The sequence below is a fragment of the Panthera onca genome, chromosome C1 (assembly GCF_046562875.1).
Source record: "Panthera onca isolate mPanOnc1 chromosome C1, mPanOnc1 haplotype 2, whole genome shotgun sequence".
Classification (NCBI taxonomy): Eukaryota; Metazoa; Chordata; class Mammalia; order Carnivora; family Felidae; genus Panthera; species Panthera onca.
Genome location: NC_138346.1, coordinates 204737059 through 204749887, shown reverse-complemented (window position 1 = coordinate 204749887; position 12829 = coordinate 204737059). Strand labels below are relative to the sequence as shown.

General features: G+C 56.3%; 1 protein-coding gene across 3 annotated transcripts in view; it reads left to right on the top strand.

The window, feature by feature from the left end:
• Nucleotides 1–450: 450 nt before the first annotated feature.
• The window catches only part of EPHB2 (EPH receptor B2), a 188617-nt gene continuing 176238 nt past the window's right edge, over nt 451–12829 (top strand). Inside the window, exon 1 of one of the 3 annotated variants that reach the window (XM_078452229.2) lies at nt 451–664. In XM_078452229.2, the coding sequence (XP_078308355.2) occupies nt 604–664 (61 nt within the window). In that variant the 5' untranslated portion in view covers nt 451–603. The remainder of the gene's footprint in view (nt 665–12829) is intronic. The other 2 variants (XM_078452228.2, XM_078452230.2) reach the window with 2 other exon arrangements.

Here is a 12829-nt window from a genome sequence, read left to right as displayed (position 1 = left end):
CCCTGACAGGTAGGGCCAGTCCCCGCTTTGGGCAGCCCCTTCCCCGCCCTCACCGCCCCCCCCCCCAACACCCCCCGCCCCGAGTCCCCTCTCCCTGCCCCTGTCAGCCGCGCCAGACGCTCTCCGGCTTTGCAGCATTCAATAAAAATTCAGAAACATTTGGGCTGAAATCGCTGCTTTATCTGGAGGAGCCACAGCGCCGGGAGAGACCACTGCTGCGCGGGGGGAGCTCGGGGTCTCCGTCGCCCGGACGCGCGAGGTCTCCGCGCATCAGCGCCCGCGCCGCCCCCCGGGCGGCCCCGCGGACGCAGGGGGCTGGGGCTCGGTGGTCGCGCGCGGCCGGCTGGGGTCCTCGGCGCGCGCGGGGGGCGGCGGCCCGGCCGGGCTCCCCCCGCGCCCGCGGCTCAGGTGGGCCGTGCCCAGCGCTGGCGGAGCCCGGGTCCCCGTTCTGCCCGGGCTGGATGGCTCATTCTGCTGGCTGCGCGGTGGCGGCGGCTGTGTGTGCGCCGCGCCTCGCCGCTCCCCCCGGCCCCCCGAGCCCGGGGCGCGCGCTGCCGCCCGGGCCCCGCGGCGCCGCGGCCCGAGGCCCCGGGAAGCGCAGCCATGGCCCTGCGGAGGCTGGGGGCCGCGCTGCTGCTGCTGCCGCTGCTCGCCGCGGTGGAAGGTGAGCGGGCGGGCGGGCGGGCGGGCGATGGGGGCGGGGAGCGGCCGGGCACGGGCGGCCGCCGGCGCCCACCTCCGCCCCGCGGCCCGCAAAGTTTGCCCGGGGGCTCGCGCCGGGCGCAGGTGGCCGCGGGGAGGTGTGTCCGGCCGCGCCGGGAGGCGCGGGCCCCGCGGGCGCCCGGGGAGCGGCGGGCGCTGATTGACTGTGCCAGGAGGAGGCGAAGGGACCATCTTGCCGAGGCTTTGTAGCCAGCCCGGCGAGCGCCGCCCAGGGCCGGGGGGCTGCCCACGCGCGTTCGCCGCCCCCGGCCCGGGCACCCCCTTCGCGCGGGCCTGGCCTGGCTCGGCACGGGGTGGAGGGGCGCCGGCCCCGGGGCCCGGCGCGCAGTCGGGGCCGGAAAGTTTGGCAGGGAGCAGAGGGAGGGAGGCACCGCGGCTGGCCGGGGTGGGGGCCCGCGCGGTCTGCGCCCCCGGGATGCAGCCGGCGCCCCGAAGAGCGGAGGACTGGCAGAGTGGAAGTGAACGCGCCAGCCCCCCGCGCGGGTGCCTGCCCATCGCCCGCGGCGTACAATGGGGTCCCCTCCCCGGGAGGACTACGGGGAGGGGGGGATGGGTCCGTGGGCATCTCTCCGCTGCGCGGGGTCTCCGGGCACCCCTGCCGGCCACCGCCCCGCTGGCGGCAGAGCTCAGCGTGGCCGCCGGAGCCCCGGGAACTCTCCAGCTGCCGCCAGGGCCGGACCAGATGCTCTTGCCATGTGTTGGCCTTGGCCAGGGTCGCTGGTCCCTCTCCCCGCGGCTTTCGCGTGTTGGTACCACCCGACCCCCAAGGGCTCAGGGTGGCTGCCAGGTCCCCCGAGCCGGCTTGCTCTGCAGGGAAAGTTAGAGGGGTCTGGGTGTGTCCACCACAAATGGCCAAGCTTGTAGGGCAAGAAACGAACACGAATAATGGTTCTCATGTGCACTGCACTTTACAGTTTATGAAGTACTTCCCACTGCAGGCAGCTCTCTGTGGTTTACAACGTGCTGCACAGTTGACAAGGTACTTTGAGCTTTACAAAGTGCTTTCCCACCCACAATTTCGTTGGATTCCCCAAAATAAGTCTTCCACCGAAGCCAGGTGGGTATGATTCTTACTCCCTTTTAGTAGAAAGGGAGACCAAGGCTCAGAAAAGTCAGTGGCTCACTCATAGCCATTGGGCGATAAAAATAGAACCCAGGTCTGAGGTCTCCCGAGCCTGGGCTCTGTTCATACTGCTGGGTTTTCTTGCCCCTCAACAGGGTGACCCCTTCTAGGATTCTACCACCATGGGCTGAGGAGTGAAGCGTATGTTTCCTCATCTCAGGCCACTTTGGGCTGGTGGGAAGCCCATTCTCAGGCAGCTCAAAAAAACCCACCAAAACAAAAACCTGATCAGACCGGGCATGGGGCTCTGCAAGCCGTGTGACAGGGGACCCTGTGTTGTAACTTTAGTTCTTCTAGTGACCACAGTTTGGAGGGGTGTCCCTAGATGGCAGCCAGTTTCTTGAACGGAGGCAGCTGTCCTCCGGCTCCTGGAGGATTTGGCGGCTGCCTGTGGTTTCCCAGAGTGGGGCCGCTGGGGCAGCGAGGGTGCCACGGGGCCCTGGGTGTGGAGGGCAGCCCTGGGGCCTGGCTGCTGGCGGGAGCTCCCTGGAATATGGCTGAGGTACCACTTATTAACTATGGCTTTGGGGAAATGACTCATGTGTTGGCCCGCTATACATTGGGATGTTTACAGTATTATGGGGAGCTTGGCATAAATATTGCTATTTAGGTTGCAGTCAGCGGTGCTGGAGGGGAAGAAAATTGGCCCCTCTTCACGTTGGAAGAGGCCCGGGTGTGTTTTTAATTACCGTGGGGTAGATGGAAGGCCCACGTCTGTCCGGCCACGGCCCTGGCTGGGGATGGTTGGGATCGGGTGAGCTGTGGCCCGGTGGCAGTGTGAGCCCCAGACACTGGGCTGATCAGCTGCTGACATCACAGGAGGAGATGGCTGCTTGGGCTGCCACTTGGGGGCAGGGTGGGAGGAGGGCACCCCAAGCCTTGCTTCAGGCTCTTTCTTTGCCCCTCCCCCCAACACTAAGGCGTCTAGTCTGTTAGGGGTTAACGAGGAGTTGGCCAATGGATGGGGATACGGTATGAGGTGGAGGTCTAGGGCCCTTCTTCGAATTTACTATCAGATTTTGGGCCAGCTCCTTCCCTTATAGGGGCCTCGGTTTCCCTGGGTGTAAAATGGTCTGGGTGATCTCTTGGGATTCCATGACATGCACCCACTCACTTCCTGTCTCTGAGCCTCGGTTTCTCCATTGTTAGATGACGGTTACCATAGTGCCCATCCTCCCTGTCTCACAGGGGTGTTTGTGAGATTCAGACGACATAACCGATGAGAAAAGGCCATGCTGAAGTGCGTGTGGCCTTCGGGGGGTGGACCATGAGGATGGACAGTGCTACTTGTGGCACCTCCCAGAAGAGACGGGGTCCACCTGCGAGCAGCACAGTCTGCGGAGACAGGTCTGAAGCTTGGGGCGGTTGAGGGCTGCCCTTGCAGTTCCCGATCCCCTGAGCCACGTGGCTGGCGTACCCTTCCCTCCCTTCTCCTCATACCCCGTAGTACCAAGGCTATCCCAAGCATTAAGATCCTGGGAAAGCCCTAGCCTTTGGAATGAGAGAGGGGAGGGAGAGGGTATGTGAATTGGGGCTGCGGGGTTCCTGGGTTAGTATGGTGAGCTGAGTATCTCCCCCCTAAACCACGAGACACCCCTACCCCCCAAGAGGGAAACACAAGCCTGGGGCATCTGGAATGGGGGCTTAGAGAGGGATGGAAGTGCCCTGGGGGGACACATCCAACAAGAGAAGAGGCCAATGACAGACCAGCCACTAGATGGAATCCAGAGGTTGAAGTGGAGAGAAAATCGGTCTCCGTGCATTTGCTCATTTGATCTCCAAATATTTATGGAGCTTCCTCTTTGGCTGGAGTGGTGCTGGACCCTGGGGCCAGCAGGGAGAGGGGGACAAGCTGATACAGAAAACAGTTGGCACTATATAATGTGATAAGTGCGTCCCAGAGTGCTGCCAGGAGGAAGTTGTGTGCCACCTGGGGCAGCAGAGGCGGTTTAGGATGGAAGAGGGCTATTTTGTCTTTTACGGCTTTATTCTTTGCTTCATTTTCTCACTGCTTCCTTCTCCCTGCCTTGAAGCTTTCACAGCCACCCATCACACTGAAGAACCGTGTTCTCAAAAGTTAAGGAGGTTGCCTTCGGGACTGTAGAGGATGAGGAGAGTTTTACCTGGAAAGAGAAGCAGCCTGTGTAAGGGACGTGGATGCATGATGACTGGGAACTTGCTTGGGTGCACCTGAGGGGGATGGGTGTTGAGGGCAGCCGTGGGAGACCAGGCTGAAAATGGAGGGCAGAGCAAATCCTGAAAGGCTGGGATGGAAGGCTGAGGAATTTGAACTTGATGCTGAGGGCAATGGGGAGCCGTTGAACGTTCTTGAGCCATTGAGGGACCTGGCTAGATTTGTCTTTTGGAAAAATCACTGACTTCCAGGGTGTGGGCTGTTCCGATGAGCCAAACCTGGTCCCACACAGTTAAAAGGCCAGCTTATCTGTTCCCTACTAGACTGTGAGCTCCCTGAGGGAGCTCACCTGGCTTATTTTTATGTCCACAGCTGTGGTAAAAAGAGCTCGATTCAAATGCCACTTCCCCAGAGGCCTTCCCTGATTACCTCATCTAAAACAGGCTTAGTTCAGCCACTTTTTAACCCACCTTCTTTGTTTTGCTTCATAACACCCATGGCCACCCGAAAAAGTATCAGAGCTTTGTTAGTTTCCTTGTGTGTGTCCACCATTCCTGCTAGACTGTAGACTCCGGTAGGGGCGAGGGTTTTATCCGCCGCGTTTGCTACAGCGTCCCCAGCGCCTGGAACTGCGCCCAGCCCCATGGGTCCCCAGTCACTGAATGACACGGTCAGCTACGGAACATTGAATGAATATGTGTTGAGTGAACGTATGAACGAATCTATCACATTGTGTTATGTGATAAATATCAGGAGAATGATACAGAGGTGAAGGAGTGTGTCCGCCTGGCCAGGGAGATGAAGGAAGTCTTCCTGGAGGGAGAAGCAGACGGGCTGGCTTGAACAGGGACACAGGATGCAGTTCAGCCAGAGCTGAGGATTCAAATGGGTGGAGCTATGTTCTAGACACGAGCCTGCCCTCCCCCAACCCCCCCAATACACTTCTTGTCTCTCCCACCCCCATCCCAGCTCTCTACTGGGTCCACCTCTTGAGCATTACCTATCTAAGACCCGGCGACCTTCAGTGGGATTAATTTGGAATTGGTTTTCCTTTTATGCTTGTTTCTTCTGCTTTTCATTTCTAAAGGAGGCTGCTTTCATGTATCCGTCTTAGCCAGGAAATCTGGGCTTAGATTTAAAGCCCAAATGCGGTAGAATTCAGAAGCAAGTTGACTTATTCATTCATTCCCCCATCCATCCGCGGGCACCTATTCCATGTCAGGGGCTGGGCAGGGAGAAGGGATTCTAGCTCTGGTGGGGAACAGGGCCAGCCAACTAATAGATAGTGTGGGGTAGAGAAGAAACGCAACGTTTGAGGGCAGTCAGACCTGGGTTTAAATCCCAGCATGCTGTGTGCCCTGAGCAAAGAACTCAGATTCCCTGGACTTTTGTTTCCCCAGGGGTTTCAGTGGATACCCACATAAAGTGCCAGGCACTCAAGCACATGGCCATGAACATGAGATGTTCTTCTTGGCCCTTTGACTTCCCCTCCCTTAGAGCACCCGTGGGCGTAGTCAGTGATGGCTGTGTCCTAATTTGGCCCCCTTTTTGGCATTTGGATTGTCCAGACAACAAGTCAACCCTCAGTGTCTCTCTCAACCCATCACTCAGGCTCCCAAAGTCCCCCAGTCTTGGGATGGCAACCACACAAATGTGGGTGGGCCCAGAGCTCCATCGCTGCCTCCCCCTCCAGGGCCTTGTTGTGGACAAATACTTGGGTTCTTATACCAAGGGAGCTCTCAACATGGGTCCAGAGGCCTCCTTAGGTCTGGGAATCTGTGATCACCCTGAAATTGTAATTGAACACTGGATGTTAATGCAGATTTTCCTAGGAAGAGAGGCCTTAGTTTCAGAAGTTTCTCAGTAATGGTGAAAACACCAGCCTACACCTGGGCACACAGTGGGGGGCTGGCTACCCCTAACTCTGGAGTTCCAGATTCGCTCCCACCCCGGCCAGCCCTTCTGCCCTGCTGTGGCCCCCGTGCCTCCCAGGGGTTGTCCTTCCTGAGGCTTTTGCACCCCCACCCCACCCCTTCATCAAGGTTTTGCATCAGCCTCAGAGCAGGGGTGTGGTGAGGTTCTCTGGGCAGCTGTGCTGGGCAACTCGGCCACCCAGGGCTCACCTATGGGCTCAGGCCACTGGTCAGACCCCTTCACACAGAGAGACCCCTGCAGAAAGGTGTGGATGGAGCTGGCTTGATAGGAGGCCTGGACTGGGCAAGGCAGGGGAGCCCTTGCTCCCTCCCTGGGTGGAGGGGTGAGATCAGGACATCCTGGCCGAGGTGGGCCTGGCCTGCTTGCCTGACTTAGCTGGGGAGTCAATAGATCAGGAACAAGGCCAGGGAATCTGTACCTTCAGTATACTCCCCTGGTCTTTTCCATTGGGCAGGCAGATTTGTCCCCCAGAGGCCTAAGATAAAACACAGGACTCCTGGGACAGAGGAAGAGAAACCTCAGCGGTAAACTGGAAAAGACTGAAATGAAGTGAAATCAATCAGAGTTAGCGCCACCTGCCCGGGCCGCCTGCCGGCTGGTGAACAGAGAGCCTGCGCTGGGGGAGGGCAGGGAAGAATGTTTGCACAGCTCCCAGGGGTGGGGCGGGCCGTTGTGCCACAGCACCTGGAAGCTTCCTGATTGGGATCAGCTCAGTCTGATAAGGCTGCTTGAAAGCCCTTTAGGGCCTCTTAAGGCAGCTGCCTCCTGGAGGGTGGGAGAAGAGACACCTGTCTCTTTGGCGCCCCTGTGTCACCTGGGGAGCTTGCCCAGGCCACCTTAGTCTGGGCCATGCTAGGTGAGCTTCCTGGAACCATCTGTCGCCTTGCTCCAGCCCCCTGGGGGTGCGGGTGTCCTCAGGGAGGAGACCTTCCCTGCTCCGTGGCCTTGAACAAGTGATGTGTAGAGCCTTAACTCCCCTATCTGTGACTGGAGATGTAAATGCATCTGCTTGTCAAAAGCTCCCGGCAAGGATTAAATGAGATGCTATATACAGTGACCAGCAGTGCAACCTGACCCGTGGCCAGACTGATACTCATGAGTTGTCATTACTATGGAATGTCAGTACCTTTGCTCCCCACCAGAGCACTTCCCACAGTCCTCTAGCTTAGCCCTGACCCCTTTTTCTCTTGCTCTATAAACAGCATAGCCTGGGGGCTACAAGAAGGCCTTCTGGAGTCAGACTGTCCTTTACTGTGTGTCCTCTGGCTGATTACTTAACCTGTCATCTCTAAAATGGGGATAACAGCAGTTTCCAGCTCTTGAGATGGTTGTGAGGAATGGATGTGTTGATCCCTAAAAAGATAAAGCCGAGTCCATGCCTCAAGTGTGATGCTCATTCAGTAAATATGAGCTGGTTGGTATTACTCGAGACCAGCCAGAAACTGGATTCAGAGTAGGGGAATGTGGGTGCTGTTTTACTGGGGGGACTCTGTCTCTGGCTTTCCCTCACGCCTCTTCACTCAACTTTGGGGGAGACCAGACACAGAGTTAAGTTCCGAGCCTTATAGGGCAAGGGTCTGACTCTTCCTGGATAGTTGCGAGGCCCCTCCAGCCTCTCTGTCTGGGACCCATCCAGGTTTTCCTCAAAGGCCCCATCCCTGGCCCAGTTCTGCCTCCCTAATCTTAGGAAGGGGGTAAGATCTTCTACAGCTATGCTTTCCTTCTTGGCACCAACTTCCATACCGTGTTAATGACATCAGCCATCAATTCTTGTGCCAGACGCTCGATTAAGGGCATCGAGTATGTCACATCTGATACACTTGCCCCAAGAGCCCCACCAGGCGGTTTTATTATTATGCCCATTTTACAGATGAGAAAACCGAAGCTCAGAGTTTTGGCCCAAGGACACAAAGCGAGGCAGTGGGATTCCGGGATTCAAACCCAGGTCTGGGCGACTCCAAAGCTCTTGGCTCTGCACTGCCACTCAAGCCGCTTCTGGAATGTACCTCCCGGCTCAGAGGAAGGGCTTGGCTCTGGCGAGGGTCTCCAGGGCAGCCGTCCAGCCTCTGACTCCATCAACATCCTGAGATAATGCAAGCGGGAGGGTTCTGGAACTCACAAACCTGCCATAAAAATGCAATCTCTGTCATAATGGCCAGAATAATGTTGTTCTAACTTAGACAAATCGGGTGTTAACTCGTTACATTGTGAGGGGCGCCTCCACAGAGAACTGAGGCTATGGAACAGCGACAGGGCCATTTGTAGCTCGTACTTCCAAATCCATTCGTTCATCGGGTTTTCATAGCAACCCAGTAAGTGGGCAGGAGCCATGGGGCCCATTGTAGAGATGAGGAAACTGAGGCCTGAGGGGATAACGCTACTTGCCCAAGGTCAGCGGCCAGACCAAGCCTGAAGCCCAAGGCCAGTCTCAATGGCCCAGAGATCATCCATCCAACTTGAATTCCTGGCCAACATTTAGAAATCAAGAGATTTTAGAGAGAAATCCTCTTTCTGGCTTCTGTGAAAAGTCAGACAATCTGGCTTCGCTGGGCCCACGTCCCACGGGGCCACAGTTGGCTGGAGCCGAATCGTGGCTGCCTCTTCAGACAACATGTGAGTGCCAGGGGTAACTTGCTACCAACTTGCGTCACACATTTGTGTGACTCTTCTTACCCTTGTGGGTACGAGTTTTCCTGCCAGATCTGCCCCCCTCTCTCTGTGTGATCTGGAGTAAATTCCTTCTCTCTGGGCCTCAGCTGCCTCTTCCATAAAGCGAGGGGGTGGGACTCGGTGGTTTTGGGGGCCCTTCCAGCTCCAGGATTCAATGTCCAGTGCCAGGCTCCAGGCAATGGAGGGGAGACCTATAAAAAGTAACAGGGCTTTGCTCCTGGAAAGTGTATCAGTTATCTTTTGCTGCATAACAAGTCACCCCAAAACTTACTGACTGGCTTGAAACAGAGATCTGTTCTTTCTCCTGATTCAGTGGATTGGCTGGGTTCCGCTGGGCATTCATTGGTGTCAGCTGGGATCACTCACAAGCCCACGCTCAGCTGGGTTGTGGAGGAAGGCCCATCCTGGCTTCACATGCCCTCTCTGAGGCCCTGGCAGGGATGGCAGGGGCTGGCCCCATTCCTTAGGATCTCTCACCGTTAGTAGCCCAGACTGGCTTGCTTTCCTTGGTGGCTGGCTTCCAGGATGGAGAAGCAGAAACTTCCCGGTCTTCTAAAGACCCGGGCTCTAACATCACGAAACATCGCCCTTGCTGCCGAAAAAGTCACAAAGCATCTTGGATTCATCCCAGGCTTCCTCACCAGGTTCAGTGTACAGGAAAAGACACTGGACTTGATTTTCTGCTCAATTGTTAAAGGAAAGCCCCACTCCTTCCCTCCTCCCCACCCCCTCCCTCCCTTCTTCCCTTACTCCTTCCTTTTAGCTCTATGTCCAATGTGGGGCTTAAACTCACCGCTCTGAGATCAACAGTCACATGCTATACTGACTGAGCCAGCTGAGCACCCCCAGGAAAGCCCCATTTCTTGGCCAAGGTTTGACACATAAAATTTGAGTCTGTGCTACTCGTAGTGTTCAACACGTCTTTGGAGTCGATGCTCAGAGCTCGGTGTCCCCTGCCCACCTATTCACCACGGCACACGTCTCCGTGCGCCCTCAGCCAACTTGTGGTCCAGACTTAGGTTCAGACCCCCCTCAATGGGAGGAGCGGCTTTGTGTTTAGCAATGGAAGGCATTGTTGGTGGCCATATTTGGAGACGATCTGCCACAGGGAGTTTATAGTCTGGTGCAGGGGTGCAGGTAACAGGAAGCCAGAAACCTTGTTCCCTCCCTCCACCCCAGCACCGCCTCCCTGCATTGGCTTCCAGTGTTACCTGTCTCCCCTGAGACGGCACAGGACTCTCCGCTTCACCTTATCCCACGCCCAGCACAAAGCTCGTGATAGGCACGAAATAGATATTTATGCAGTCAATTACAAAGAATTGAAAACAGCAGCCGGAAATCACAGATCTTCAAGATCTGGCATGAGGCTAGAGGCCAGAGAAGGAGGCCCTGGTCTGGTGGGACCGAATTTGGAGAATGGGGCCAAGGTGCCCCTGTGGCCCAGGGCAGGACACATCACCCCTTGAGGCCTCAGTTTCCTCATCAATACATTGAGGATCGTGATTTCACCCACCTCAGACGGCCATCGCAAGAAGCTACTGTGTTCTCCATTCAATTGCCAAAGAACCCATAACGGTGTGACTGTGGTTTGTCGCTCCCACCTTGGCCGGGGGCCACCATAGGAGTAGGGAAGCATTGGAGGAAACTACAAAGTCCAGGGGCATTGGCCTGTTGCTAGCAAATCTAAGTTAGGACCGCAGGTTGGCTCAGAGCACTTGGAGATACGTGCCGGGGTGAAGTGGGTGGGTGGGGGACACTGAGCTCTGAGCATCCCCTCCAAAGACCTGCTGAACACAATGAGCAACACAGAATCCAGATTTTATGTGTTAAAGCATTGAGCAGGAAATGGGGCTTCCCTCGGGCACCAGGGTGGCTCAGTCGGTTACCCATCCGGCCCTTGATTTCGGCTCAGGTCCTGATCTCATAAGGTTTGTGGGATGGAGCCCCGTATAGGGCTCGGTGCGGAGCGTGGAGCCTGCTTGGGATTCTCTCTCTCCCTCGCTCTCTGTCCCTCCCCCACTCACAGGCTCTTGCGTGCACGCTCCCTCCCTCCCTCCCTCCCTCCCTCTCTCTCTCTCTCTCTCTCTCTCTCTCTCTCAAAATAAATAAACTTAAAAAGAAAAGGAAAGAAATGGGGCTTCTCTTTGCTGACTGAACAGAGAATCAAGCCCAACATAATACAGATAATAAATTCTAGGAGTAGCGGCCAGAGGACCCCAGACTCACAAGCTGGCCCTGGTTGTGAATGAGTGAGGTGAGCTGGGTGTTAGACGGTAATACCCCAGAGACAGCACACGACCTCTCGAAAGAAGGCAGGTGCTACCCACTCCTGACCGTGTTGCCGTGCCAGAATCGGGGTTCAGTTTTGCCAGATCTTCTGATTTTCAAAGTTTTGATGTTTATGGGAAAATGAGTTTCTTACACGTTTGCTCAGTTTATCCTAAAATAATAGTCCTGGCCAAAGCAAACCACGTTTGCTGGCTGGGTCTGGTTCACTGGCGGGCAGCTTACAAGCTCTAGGTTAGGTGTGTTGGGGAGAGTGAAATAGCAAGGGCGTTGTTATCTCCATTCTGTAGATGAGAAACTGGGTTTCTAAGAGCCGAAGTGACTTACCCAAGGTCACACAGCTGGTAGGTAGTGAGGTTGTTAGAAATGCCTCTTAACCTTGAATTGGGGGCATTTCTTTTCCTGTAACTCCCTCCACAGTCCCTGTTTCCTGCCTTCCAGAATAATGCAGAAGCAGAAGCTCCTTCTTGCAGGTGTCTGCCATGTTCGAAGGCAGAGGGCATGTCTTCCACCGGGCTTCTTCTTTGGGGCAGAGTTGCTGAACTGAAAGTACATGGTCTTACAATAGAACCATGCCACGGTGGACCTTTGGCTCTGACTCACGGCATCACCATGGCTCTTTTAACTTACCTCTTTGAGCCTCTGTTTCTTCCTCTGTGAAACGGGGCTAGGACAGTCTTCTAGGAAGAAAGTTCTTAGAGGATTCTGAAGGAAGAGCCAGGAAAGAAGCGACAAGGCAAGCTTCCCAGGCAATGGGACGGCATCTGCAAAGGTCCGGGTGGGAGGCCTCTGAGTGTGTGATGCTCCAGGGAGCTGGAGGGAGTCCCGTGTGGCTGAGAGCAGGGCATGCCAAGCACCGGGGCGGGGTGCAAGCTGCCTGGCCGCAGCAGGGAGAGAGCGTGGGGTCAGCATTCCCATTATGGCGACGACATATGTCCACAGCACCAACTTGTCACTTGGCCTGAGTCCATGGGAAGCCGGAAGGACAAAAAGCATCTGAAACGTGTAAGTGGGGAGAAAGCGGCTTAGCGCACAGTGGGATGCGTCCCGCTTGAATGGGGCTTCTCCGCCTCTCACGGGGAGGCAGAGCCTGGGAACAGCCTCGGCCAGAACCCGCAGGGCCTTTCTGGAACCCACGAAAGACCGTGGCCCAGGGAGTCTGTTTGAGTCAGGGCCCCGGCCGGTACGTCCTCTTGCCTGCCCCATCAGTGTCAGCTGTCATTCCCCACGGCCTCAGATGGCAGCTCCTGTGGCTCTCGGGAGGACAGCCGAAAGGGCTCCTGAGCTGCCAAGGAGGCCCTGACGCTGGGTGTCCCCGAGCTGGCCCGGAAGCCCAGCCGTGCCAGCAAAGCTTGGGACTCCCTTCTGGAGCTGAAAGGGTTCTGATGTCCCCTTGGCCTGGGTCCAGGGATGTGGAAGAAGCAGGAGACGCAGGGGGAAGATCCCAGACTTGGGAGATAGGCAGACTGCTCAAATCCCGGCTTCTCCACTTGCCAGCTGTGACACCTTGGGTGAGTCACTTCATCGTCCTCAGCCTTGGTTCCTCATCTGTACAATGAGGGCGATAGCACCTACCCTGTGGTGCCGTTTGGGGAATTAAAAGAGATAATGTATGGGGGCGCCTGGGTGGCTCAGTGGGTTAAGCGGCCGACTTCGGCTCAGGTCATGATCTCGCGGTTCGTGAGTTCGAGCCCCTCATTGGGCTCTGTGCTGACAGCTCAGAGCCTGGAGCCTGTTTCAGATTCTGTGTCTCCCTCTCTCTGACCCTCCCCCGTTCATGCTCTGTCTCCGTCTCAAAAATAAATAAACGTTAAAAAAAAAAATTTTAAAAAAAAGAGAGATAACGTATGAAAAGTAGGTGTTTACCGAACCTTTCCCAGCTTCAGTTTCTCAGCTGTTCCATGAGCATAGTAATAATAATGAAATCAGCAGCTAACATTTATGGAGGGTTTGCTAGA